The sequence below is a fragment of the Perca fluviatilis genome, chromosome 1 (genome assembly GCF_010015445.1).
Source record: "Perca fluviatilis chromosome 1, GENO_Pfluv_1.0, whole genome shotgun sequence".
Lineage (NCBI taxonomy): Eukaryota > Metazoa > Chordata > Actinopteri > Perciformes > Percidae > Perca > Perca fluviatilis.
In genome coordinates this window covers 14,917,026-14,929,560 of record NC_053112.1, presented here as the reverse complement: position 1 = coordinate 14,929,560, position 12,535 = coordinate 14,917,026, and the positions used below count along the sequence as shown (strand labels likewise).

Sequence of the window (12,535 nt, the reverse complement as noted above, 5' to 3'; positions counted from 1 at the left end):
TTTGACAGATTTGACACAAATTAAATTTGAAAATCACCAGCTACACAGTCTGCAGTCCGAATGTAAAATGCTGCACCACCAAAATTCACCACTCACAAGTTGGTGAGAGAACACAGTAGCTGATGTTATTAATGTTTACATCAGAATATTTCTGCTCACAGGCCTATATTTTAAATTATAATTGGTTAAAAACCAAACACAATGCAAATTTAAGTCATAAATATAAGTCAGTATGTGCATTTAACCGTAATTTATGTAATCAAAACTAAATGTTTTTAAAGTGTAATGGAAAACTGCCATTCTTTGTGGAGAATGGTGTGTTGATGCGTAGGTGGCGACCGATTCAGAGGAGGATTGGGGGCTAGTTATGCAGGTATTGATCCCTGTTGGCTGTCGGCAGCATGTCTTGGCACTGGCGCATGAGCACTTAAGGTCAGGTCACTTGGGCATCAGCAAAACCTATGATTGTGTTCTCAAGCAGTTCTTTTGGCCAGGAATGAAGGCAGATGTAGTGCGTTTTTGTAAAACTTGCAGTACTTGCCAGATGGTAGGTGGTAGATCAGCCTGTGCCCCCTGCTCCGCTGCGGCCTGTCCCCGCAGCCCTTTGAGCAAGTTCTGGTCGACTGTGTGGGTCCACTGCCCACAGTCAAGTCTGGGAATCAGTTTTCAGGTTGTGTAGTCCTGTGGTTCCTTTTGTGTGGAATGATGAGTGCGACCATGCTTTTAACTCTGCTAAGTCCCTCCTCTGTAGTGCTCCTGTGCTGGCTGCGCCTGACATTGCTCAACATTTCCAGTTTGAGGTGGATGCCAATGCCACTGGAGCTGGTGCGGTGTTGTCGCAGGATGGCGATGGGGATGTGTGTCATTCTGTTTGTTTCTTTTCCACCAAGTTCAAACGTCATCAGCTGAACTACTCCACCATAGAGAAGAGACCCTAGCAATGCTTCTTGACCTACAGCACTTTGAAGTGTATGTAGGATGCAGTTCATTTCCAGTTACTGCATACACTGACCATAACCCGCTTGTCTTTTTGGCCCAGATGTACAGTGCCTTGCGAAAGTATTCGGCCCCCTTGAACGTTTCGACCTTTTGCCACATTTCAGGCCTCAAACATAAAGATATAAAACTGTAATTTTTTGTGAAGAATCAACAACAAGTGGGTCCCAATTATGAAGTGGAACGAAATTCATTGGCTATTTCAAACTTTTTTAACAAATAAAAAACTGAAAAAGTGGGCGTGCAAAATTATTTAGCCCCTTTACTTTCAGTGCAGCAAACTCTCTCCAGAAGTTCAGTGAGGATCTCTGAATGATCCAATGTTGACCTAAATGACTAATGATGATAAATAGAATCCAGCTGTGTGTAATCAAGTCTCCGTATAAATGCACCTGCTCTGTGATAGTCTCAGAGGTGTGTGTAAAGCGCAGAGAGCATCATGAAGAACAAGGAACACACCAGGCAGGTCCGAGATACTGTTGTGGAGAAGTTTAAAGCCGGATTTGGATACAAAAAGATTTCCCAAGCTTTAAACATCCCAAGGAGCACTGTGCAAGCGATAATATTGAAATGGAAGGAGTATCAGACCACTACAAATCTAACGAACACCCGCCGTCCCCTCTAAACTTTCAGCTCATACAATGAGAAGACTGATCAGAGATGCAGCCAAGAGGCCCATGATCACTCTGGATGAACTGCAGAGATCTACAGCTGAGGTGGGAGACTCTGTCCATAGGACAACAATCAGTCGTATACTGCACAAATCTGGCCTTTATGGAAGAGTGGCAAGAAGAAAGCCATTTCTTAAAGATATCCATAAAAGTGTTGTTTAAAGTTTGCCGAAAGCCACCTGGGAGACACACCAAACATGTGGAAGAAGGTGCTGTGGTCAGATGAAACCAAAATCGAACTTTTGGCAACAATGCAAAACGTTATGTTTGGCGAAAAGCAACACAGCTCATCACCCTGAACACACCATCCCCACTGTCAAACATGGTGGTGGCAGCATCATGGTTTGGGCCTGCTTTTCTTCAGCAGGGACAGGGAAGATGGTTAAAATTGATGGGAAGATGGATGGAGCCAAATACACGACCATTCTGGAAGAAAACCTGATGGAGTCTGCAAAAGACCTGAGACTGGGACGGAGATTTGTCTTCCAACAAGACAATGATCCAAAACATAAAGCAAAATCTACAATGGAATGGTTCACAAATAAACATATCCAGGTGTTAGAATGGCCAAGTCAAAGTCCAGACCTGAATCCAATCGAGAATCTGTGGAAAGAACTGAAAACTGCTGTTCACAAACGCTCTCCATCCAACCTCACTGAGCTCGAGCTGTTTTGCAAGGAGGAATGGGAAAAATGTCAGTCTCTTGATGTGCAAAACTGATAGAGACATACCCTAAGCGGACTTACAGCTGTAATCGCAGCAAAAGGTGGCGCTACAAAGTATTAACTTAAGGGGGCTGAATAATTTTGCACGCCCAATATTTCAGTTTTTTATTTGTTTAAAAGGTTTGAAATATCCAATAAATTTCGTTCCACTTCATGATTGTGTCCCACTTGTTGTTGATTCTTCACAAAAAATTACAGTTTTACATCTTTATGTTTGAGGCCTGAAATGTGGCAAAAGGTCGAAAAGTTCAAGGGGGCCGAATACTTTCGCAAGGCACTGTACATCAGCAATCAGCGCTTGATGCACTGAGCACTCCTGGCCCAGGGTTACAACCTCTGTATTAAACACAAGAAGGGAGCCGACAACATTGTGGCTGACGCGCTGTCCCACGGGTGAGACAAGTTTGAGAAACATAAGTGAGATTCTGGTTAGACTGGTGGGTCAGTATGGTGACGTGGAACTGATGTAATAATTACAGCCAGCCGTGAGTGAGCAGAGGAGTGCTGCTGTGAGAAGCTGAATCGAGCCAGTGACTGAGAGCCAGTAATCGTCCTCCTTTTGAAGATTGTCTTGTGTTTATTTTGTATAATAAATTCTCTTTCCTTTGTTCAGACCTCCCGGGTTTATTATTTTAAATTGTTTTGCGTCCCCCACCCCTAGACAGATTAGGGACGTAACAGGCCTACTAACAGATAAGCAATAGAGTTGTATTAATTGTTTTTTCGCCACATTGAGGCAGAATTAGATACTCCAAAACAAGCTGCCAAACAGACAGCTCGAGGCAGTTGCCTGGTTACCAGTCGCAGAGGAAATATTTCGATCCACTGTAAAATATTGCCTTCTGTAAGTAGCCTAGGATTCTAAGAAAACAACTCGCTGGCACTCTTAGATAACTAGCCCGGGATAGGGTTCTAATGAGTTTGCAAAAACAAACGTGTTTCAGCTAGTTTTGTTTTCTTTGTGTTGTAGGCTAAATAACCTTTAGAAATGTAAGGATGAGTGTCAGATAGAAATGTTTCTCTAATACACACACACACACACACACACACACACACACACACACACACACACACACACACACACACACACACAGTGAAATATTTATACATTGGGTTATTGAGTTCAATCAAGTAAATCCATGTAGTGCACAAGAGTGTCACAACAACCTAACCCATCAATTTGTTGTGCTGAATGTAGAGAAGCCTACCATAGCCCTTTCCCAATTCCCCTAGTCTATATCCATGACATTCCACTGAACATTGCAATATCCATCCATTTGTTGTTGTGGGAAGCCTTGACATTGTTTGCAGCATTTACATGTTCTTGAGTGCAGAGTACATCACATGTCACACACCATTTCAAGCACATGAAGCAAATGTTTTGACAGTATTTATTAACATGATAAGATGACAAAAGAATTTGAAAGATTAGAGACAAATGAAATTTGAAAATCACCAGCTACACAGTCTGCAGTCCGAATGTAAAATGCTGCAACACCAAAATTCACCACTCACAAGTTGGTGAGAGAACAAAGTAGCTGATGTTATTAATGTTTACATCAGAATATATCTGCTCACAGGCATAAATTATAGTTGGTTAAAAACCAAACACAATGATAATTTTTAATTTTTAAGTAAATATAAGTCAGTATGTGAATTTAACCGAATTTATGTGACCAAAACTAAATGTTTTTAAGGCTTTACCACAAAGAGAAAACCTAATATTGTGGTGTCTTAATGGTAGGAAAATAAATGTATGAGGTCCTCAGTCATTTCACTTAATACATGACTGGTTCATTGACTTAAAGCAAGTAATCAACAGATCTGATATCGCACTTGAGTCCAGCTTAAATTTGAGAATTGTGTTGAACCAAAAAATGTATTTCTCACTGTGGAGATGGTTTGTAACGGTTACACCTGTCTCCAGTCAGATGAGGGTCGCAGGTCAGAGTATACTGGACCTCAAAGCCGCCTCTCTTGGCCGGACAGGTGAACGTGTGTGTCCCCTGGCTCGGGTACTTCACACATGAACCCAGACGGTCATCGTGTTTCAAGTCCTCGTCCCAGACCTCCATCCTCAAACCCAAGTGTGTGTCCACCTTAATAATAAAAAAAGAATATCTTTGAAAAAAAAAAAAAACTATTTCTATTCCTATCTATTCCTTACATTCCCAGCATGTTTTTACTTACTTATTACTTATGGCCCTTTTTTAAATTCTTCAATATTTCTATTATTTTAATGTTATTATTGTTAATTGTCTTACAATGTTTTTAATCTCTACAGGAAGTCTTGATGCTACTTGTCCACGCAATGTTTTTTGTAATAAAGAAGTGGCCATTGTTTTCTAGCCTAGGGCGTAATTTCCACAGGGGACAGGGGGGGACATGCCCCCCCCACACTTCTTAAAATCCTGTTTGTGTCCACTTTCAAATTCATTTGATATTATTTTATTTTATAGGTCTCGGCGATCTGCCCCTATTTTAAACAATAAAGAAAGTAAGACATCTTTTTCTTATAATCCTACATAGTTTAGAACTTTTCTTTCTGGCAGAATTTATCATTATCAACTTAATTCTTTCCTGGATTTTATATCACAATAGTCCCTAAATGTATGTAGAAATGCAAGAAATGGAATTAAAATGGAAAACATTTGTTACGTGGCTAACCCCCTGCTTTGTGCCCCCCCTACTTCTCAAACCAAAGTTACACCCTTGATTCTAGTGAACATGGTGACTTATATTTTTTCTCACGAGAACTCTGACCCAGAAACTGTGATGGTTGTCTTTCCTTGTTGTCGTTTGTCTGATCTGTAGAGAGAAGATTTACTGACCTTGCCCAGATAATAACAAGCGTTCCACCTGGGGTAGTTTGAACGGATCATATGAGTCCTGCGATAGAAGGATCCGTACCACATCTTAGCGTAGCTGTGAATAGGAGAAAACAAGGAAAAGCAACAGGTGAATTCATATTGTTGAATGATATAACAACTTCAGATCTAAATTCCTGACCTCACGCTACTCGCCTTTCAGTTTTGCCAGTTAAATCTCCTTTCAGATCCCAGGCTCGGACGATGGTCACCACCAGTGTTCCCCTCCAGGCGTTTTGAGGACAGCTGTTGAGAGCTGGTTCTCTGGTTGACTTCTTCACAGCGTTGTCTTGTAAGTACTGCTCTATGGCCGCCTTCATCCCTGCCTTCTGTGTCTCATTTGGCATCAGCTCATACATTGGTCTAAGTGAGTACGAAACAACATCCGGGTGGTCCTTAAGGGTTTTCAGCCAATTCCTGTAGCCAAGGGAGTCATTACGAGTAAGTGAAAACTCCCCCAACCAACCAGTGCCTCCTGACACCTCTGTGTAGTGTTGGTGGAGACCAGAGCTGTACGAGGTGGAGACGTCCTGGTTCTGTAGGACCTTGGAGCAAGATCGATGGTTAGCGGATAATTTCACCTTCCCCAGGCCTACAGAAACACCCAGTGATAGGCAGGAGTGGACCTAGAGGACAGGAGGGAAATCAAATTTAAAGTAATGGACTGCTAGGAGCGGTGAACAGTGTGTTAAAATGCCTCACACTCACACACATATTCATAATCCAATAGCAGTGAAGACAAGGTTACTGCGTACACTGTAAAAGGTACGTGTGCTACATGTACCTCGTTTGAGGAGAGCCCATTCAGTGAGGACAAACAGGTACGTACAGCTGTGACTCGCCTGAGTCGGCCCCCTAGGTAAACCTGAATATTGTTGAGACAACGTAATTTTTTATTTGTGAATTAAGGAAATTGTTAATGGAAATTAAGTGTGTGTGTGTGTGTGTCTGTCTGTCTTAACCTGGCGGATGTAGTGTGTGCCATAGGTTTGTATGAGCTCACTGTACTGAGCCCTGGTGGAGGAGTTGTAGAAACTCGGCAGCCTGGCCAAATCCAAACTGAACTCGGAGCTGAGGGGCGGTCTGAGGGACACACGGTAACTAGACACAAAGAGACCGAATATTAAATGATCTCAACACTTAAAACAACTAAGAAATCCAAACTTCTGCCGTGATGCATGGTCTTCACACCCTACCCATAATGGCTGCAGGTGACCATGTGAGTGCTGAAGGAGTAGCGGTCCTCTCTGGTCCTCACTGTAGCAAAGGCATACGCAGTGGAGCGCGTTCCTCCGACCTCCAGGCCGGCACTCACAAACTTATCTACATTTAGGCCAACCTGATAAAATAAATAAGAAATATAAGCTCACAAACTGCTTAATGTTCACCTGTAATCAACATACTGTGTATGTACAACCATTTATTTATTTAAAAAAAAACCCACATACTTTTAAAACTCTTATATGCACTGTGTTTTATTCAGGCCTAAAGGTGCTCCCAATATCTCAGGTTTTTATTTTATATTATGTTGTTCAACAAAAAAATTGCCCCTCTAGTAGTAAAATAAGTGAAATAATCTACATATCTATCGGTTATATTCATCAGAAATTATGATTTTATATCAACAATTACTGTGAGAAGTTTCCCACCTTCCAGTCGTCACTGTCCTGTGATGTGTAAGTGTTTATCAGTGAGCTGTGGACACAATTTACAGGAAATAATAACCATTAAAACTCTTTAAATTCAAAGTTCTGCTTCTTTTACAGTCTGTTAAGATATCATTGAGACAGAAAACCTTTGGACCGGTGATGTTACTCTGAGATAACATCTGATCTGTAGACAGTAAATGGGGAGCTGAATTAAAGGAGCCAAAATATACTGACTTGAGCTTTGGAGATATTAGAAAAGATCAGAGGAGATATCACAAAAGACTAGGTTCTCTTGCTTTTAGCTTAAAGGTCCCATGACATGGTGCTCTTTGGAGGCTTTTATATAGGCCTCAGTGGTCCCCTAATACTATATCTGAAGACTCTTTCCCGAAATTCAGCCTTGGTGCAGAATTACAGCCACTAGAGCCAGTCCCACAATGAGCTTTCTTTAGGATGTGACATTTCTGTGTCTGTAGCTATTGAGGAGGAGAGGGGGGGGCCAGTAAAACTGGTACATATTCAAAGAATGAGCTGACCTGTCTTGAAGCACTGGAGTGACATTGAAGTATAAAAAATAGCAGATAATACAATACCTAACAGAGGTGTGTGCGCTGCTGTAGAGGTCGGCATTGCATCGGCTGAATGAGCGCCAGTCCACTGCAGAGACTGGCAGCTGAAAATGAAGGGGAGAACACCATGTTTAACATGCACAAATGTTAAAGTTGCTGCAGAATTATCGTGTACTTCATTTATGAATTACTTTCTGCAGGCTGTTGCCTTGTAGAGGGTTCCTGCAGAGAGTACAGGTGCCAGCTGGGGTGAGGAAAGTCTTCACGTCAACCACGTAGGATCCTTTACGGCGCAGGGTGACCACGTCAAAGCCCTCCCCCACCAGGTCGTGGCCTGGTACAAAGGGAGCGGACTGACACCGGCTGGAGTTCCCAATCTGACAGGAGAGAACAGGCGAGTGGTGCGACAGAAAGAGCAGGAGACTCAGGTAGAGAAGGGATGGGGTTGAAAAGGTGAGCATGGCTGCAGTCAAAGAGACTGAAATAATTCAGAGAAAGACAAAGAGAGTGGATAAGGACACAAGTGAGCATCATTTTAGTTGTAGATGATTATCGATGAAATTAACAAGAGCTGCAAATGTTTGCAAACAGGCTTTATTTTTCTTTCCAATTGTTTCATCACCAGGTTGTGGGATGTAAAATGTCAGTTCCCTGTTACCCAAGTATAAGTATAGCCTGACGGATACTAGATGATGTTTGAGTCAGGTGTCGGTATCAATTTACATAAGCATAAAAACATTTACATAAACACACTATATCTTCATGATGAGATGTGATTGAAAGCTCAGAAAAAGTGAGTTAAATAACCAGTGTGTAGGATTTAGGGGGATCTATTGGCAGAAATGGAATATAATATTCATAACTATGTTTTCGTTAGTGTATAATCGCCTGAAACTAAAAATCGTGTTTTTGTTAGCTCGGAATGAGTCTTTCATATCTACATAGGGACTATGTAGACCTGAACAGAAAAACCAAACCCTGAGAGGGCCTCTAGCGTTTTTACCTACAGTCTGTGGTTATTACATTACCTGAAGGCCACTGTAGGTTCTATACACGCTTGGAAAGAGAGGGGTGAGGGTAGGCCTACTGCTAGATGCCACCAAATCCTACACACTGTAACTTTAAGACAAGATTATTTTGTCAAAACTATATTATTTGCATGAATACATACCATTGGAATAAATGTTCTGTATTTTTTCTTTAAATATTCATTTTTTTAGTTTATTTTTCAAAAACAGATTACCTCTTCAGCAGGGTTTCTCGCGTACGTCTGCAATGTTTATATCTTTTGGAGATGAGAGTGTGCCAGGCCAGCCCAAGATGCAGTGTGACTGTCGAGTCTACAGCAAAAAGGAGGGATAGCAATACAATTAAGACAGGCTAGTAAAAAAAGAAAAGAAAAAAAAGCCCAGCACAAATAACAATTTGAAGATTTATGGGAAACTGTTTCCCTGAGATATGCACAAAATGGAAAGTATTTAAGACGGACAACACATTGATTTTGGTCTTTTGTTGGAACTTTGCTGACAGTTAGAAACATATAAAATAAAATGCCACCTTTACCCTTAAAGCTGCAGTTTTTGTTGTGTGCAGAGAGCTAATTATGAGTAGTGTGTTTATCATCCTCTATTCATCCTCGCTATTGTCTGGTTCAGAGACTAACACCTACTGCTTGTTAATGTTTTTTTCACAGTTTTATCTTGCATTGATGTTCATTTTATGAGCAGTTTCATTGTATACTATAACATTTGCCTAGATAAAGAATTGGATTGCGAGCAATAACGATATATTGCCAACGGCACAATTTTCCTCTGTAGTGTCGCAGTTTTATTGCTATTTCTGCACAATGTAATATGCCTGTTCCTGGCATACCTTTTACTATCTATCAACATCATCTATACCTTATCAACTATATCTTTGAATTCTTCTAGTATTGGCACTGTGTGAATTACAGAGTATCTAGATATATGGATCGCATCCTTTGCTTTAAAGCTACCGCAGCAGTGGAGATAATCGTAGCACCTATATGGGCTGTAACACATTCTTACACAATTGTGGTCAAATTATGATCACTTTAATATGATTGAACATATATCACAATTAATTTTTAATTCTTTATTTCTTATGGTAATTTCTTTAGAACCATGTAATCCAAGATAATTGTAGGTCAAGGACAAGGTCAAAGACTTTATTATCCCCGAGGGGCAATTCGTTGTGCAGCAATAGAACGCAACATAAACAACACATGGGCTATACAAACAACAGACAGCATCAATAGAGGACAAAAAAATACATATTACACAGAAGTCCACATCTCATATTGAGTTATTTTTGTTGATAATATAGCAGCAGGAACAAAAGAGTTTTAGTGTCTGTTTGTTCTGCATTTAGGCAGACAGAATCTGCGGCCAGACGGCAACAACATAAAGTAGCTGTTCAGGGGGTGGCTTATATCAGCCAGGTCTGACTGGGCCTTCTTCAGGGTCCTTGTCTCGTATAGAGATTTTAAGTCAGTCAGAGAGTTCTGGAAAATTTTGCCACACACTTGCAGCCTGTTTTTGTTTTTAAGAGTGAGGGACCCGAACCAGCTCACAAAGGCAAAAGAAAGAATAGTTTCAATAAAACAACAATAAAAGATCCTCATGAAGGTCATATCGACATTGAAATTGCGAAGTTTACGATGAAAAAACATGCGTTGGTGTGATTTTTTTACAGACAGCGTCAACTTGTCAACTCAAAGGTGAGTTTGTCGTCTATTATAATACCGAGGTATTTGTATTGCTTCACCACTTCGATAGCTTGATCGTTAATAAGGGTAGGAGAGAGGGTGTGGGGATTCTTCCTAAAGTCGATCAGCATTTCTTTTTAGTTTTTGCCGCATTAATGTTCATAAAAGACGGTGTCATTCCGTCTTTGATTCATTTGGTTTGAACCAGACAGCCTCAGAGTAAGTTACAGACGTTTATTTATGAGTTTGTTGTTAGTAAATCCAACTGAAAACAAAACCACACTCAATTAACATACAAATCTGTTATCTGCATGATCCTCTATAAGAAGGAGAAAGGCTCAACTTGAAGAATTCACTCAAATGACATGCAAACTGCGATTCCACTCTGGTGCGCCTGTTCAATGCTAAAACGGTTGTAAAAGCCTTAAATCAGAACATCTGAGCCACGGAATCAAAAAAGAATTGGAAAAAATCAATACATTATGGATCTGTAAAAGGTGTGTTTTTAACACTGCATTGCTTAGCGTTGATACAGTTAAACATTCAAAACCTTGGAGCATTAAAAGCTTGAACTGCATCTGCTGCTGTAGGGAGCAGAAGTGGGTCTGAATCCACACAATCCCAACATAATATAACTACAAACTCAGAAGAAGAAGTCTGTTTAAGTCTCCTGCTAATCTATAAGATTTTGTTTGTTGGTCCGGTTTCATTGATAAAGTTCTCAGCATCAGAGCTCAGGTCTACTGTATCATGCAGGTGTTACTGATAACTGATTTCATTTTTTTCTCAACCTGATCTATTATAGACTGTTGTGGGTATTTCCTGTAACATTTTAAAAAGTTTTCTATACCTGTTCCAAATGTGCAAAAAGCTGATGTGGCTGCTCCTCTTCCAGTCACCGAAATCTCAACCAGCTAGAGCTAGAGCTTTGATCAGACATGAACGGAGGATGGAGCTTTTTATCTTCTATCTCAATGGAGAGTATGAGGAAATAAAGGGAATAAAAGGAGTAGCAAATCAGAGGAGATAAGGATAGTTAAAGCAAACAATGGCCCTTAAATTTTACAGTACGTCCAGGTTGAAGGAAATAACCTTGGAGTAAGTTTCTGGGGTATGAAAACAACACAAAAGATAACCATGCCTAGAAGAATAATGTCAAAAGAAAAATGCTAAAAACAGCATTAGTTTAAAAAAAAGCAAATTGGGTTTGGAATGAATGTAAACTTTTGCTAAAATATTCTTATTGACTAGTTTTTCCCCCCTACCCCTATATATATATATATATATATATATACTGTATGTGTGTGTATGTATTGTATGTCCAACTGAATTAACTATAGACTATTTTCTTCTTATTCTCTTAGGTGTGAAAGGGCTATTAAAGTGTTTCTCTGTGAAGCACTTCAAACTACAGGTTTGCCTTTGGTCAACCTGGACAAACTGGAACTTTCCTGCATGTGGTCTGGGAGTGTGAACAGGTGAATGAGTTCTGGAATAAAACATCAATAATATCTGATGTGATAGGATGTTGAATTTCTACTGACCCGATTTTTTTGTTACTTAATGACGACTCTAAATTACACCTGCTTGGGAGACAGAGGAAAATTTGGCTAGCTGGATCAACCGCAACCAAGAAAATGATAGCTCAGCGCTGGCTCCCCCCCTACTCGCTTTGTATGAAACATTGGTTGGCGTATTTTCTGGACATAGTTATGCTGGAGCTCTACAGCAAGGATTAACAAAGCCAAGTCATCAACTATCAGCCTATGGGAAAGCACAGCAGCACACATATGAGACTTAATGACCTCAGCATCACAAGAACTAGAGGAGAGTGATTAGGCAAGGTGTGGTTTCTGTTTGTTTTCTTCGAGACCACAGAGGGTGGGAGTTTTTTTTGTTGTTGTTCTTATTCAATGTGTTTCTGTTCTGTGCACCATCTGCTATTACCTGTCACACGTTGTGGAATTTGTTTTGTAAGTCTGAACGTGGCAACAAAAACAGTTGATCACAAAAAAAGCTACAGGATTGCCGACACGATTGCAGCACTATTATCACAATTCTGTTCTAAATAAACCCCAACACGAGATACTTACAAAAAAAAAACTTTTATTGAAAGAAAAACTTGAATTAATGACACAACAGTGTAATATTAATCTAAACGTTGAAGCTTTTAAAAGCTGCGGAGCTGATTGTTAAAACCTGGAAGTTTTCATCCGTTCCATCTTTGCATATCCTAAGGGGGAGGAGACATGCACTTTTTAATGGAAACAAATGATTCTGTTCCTGGATATCTGCAAAGGACAACACATTTACAGCAATGCTAAATGTAG

At 40.3% G+C, this 12,535-nt stretch overlaps 1 protein-coding gene across 2 annotated transcripts; it reads right to left on the bottom strand.

Annotated features, from left to right (window-relative positions):
* Window positions 1-3,762: 3,762 nt before the first annotated feature.
* Window positions 3,763-11,181, bottom strand: LOC120561661 (perforin-1-like). 2 transcript variants are annotated; one of them, XM_039804835.1, is made up of 11 exons: window positions 11,056-11,175; window positions 8,721-8,817; window positions 7,669-7,955; window positions 7,502-7,581; window positions 6,909-6,954; window positions 6,456-6,598; window positions 6,222-6,360; window positions 6,044-6,124; window positions 5,416-5,885; window positions 5,224-5,317; window positions 3,763-4,491 (listed from the first exon to the last, which is right to left on the bottom strand). In XM_039804835.1, exons 3-11 carry the CDS (start codon window positions 7,936-7,938, stop codon window positions 4,279-4,281), a joined length of 1,536 nt encoding a protein of 511 aa, XP_039660769.1. In that variant the 5' UTR covers window positions 7,939-7,955; window positions 8,721-8,817; window positions 11,056-11,175; the 3' UTR covers window positions 3,763-4,278. The 2 variants fall into 2 exon arrangements, with proteins under 2 accessions (XP_039660769.1, XP_039660777.1); XM_039804843.1 differs by having other exon boundaries at window positions 4,481-4,868; window positions 11,056-11,181.
* Window positions 11,182-12,535: the final 1,354 nt, after the last annotated feature.

Excerpts from the sequence above, each read along its gene's own strand:
- LOC120561661 (XM_039804835.1), bottom strand. The coding sequence starts at position 7,938 with ATGCTCACCTTTTCAACCCCATCCCTTCTCTACCTGAGTCTCCTGCTC. Across the intron at positions 7,582-7,668 it reads AAGGCAACAGCCTGCAGAAA|CTGCCAGTCTCTGCAGTGGA; the intron begins GTAATTCATAAA and ends CTTCATTTTCAG. Across the intron at positions 5,886-6,043 it reads ATGGGCTCTCCTCAAACGAG|GTCCACTCCTGCCTATCACT; the intron begins GTACATGTAGCA and ends CCTGTCCTCTAG.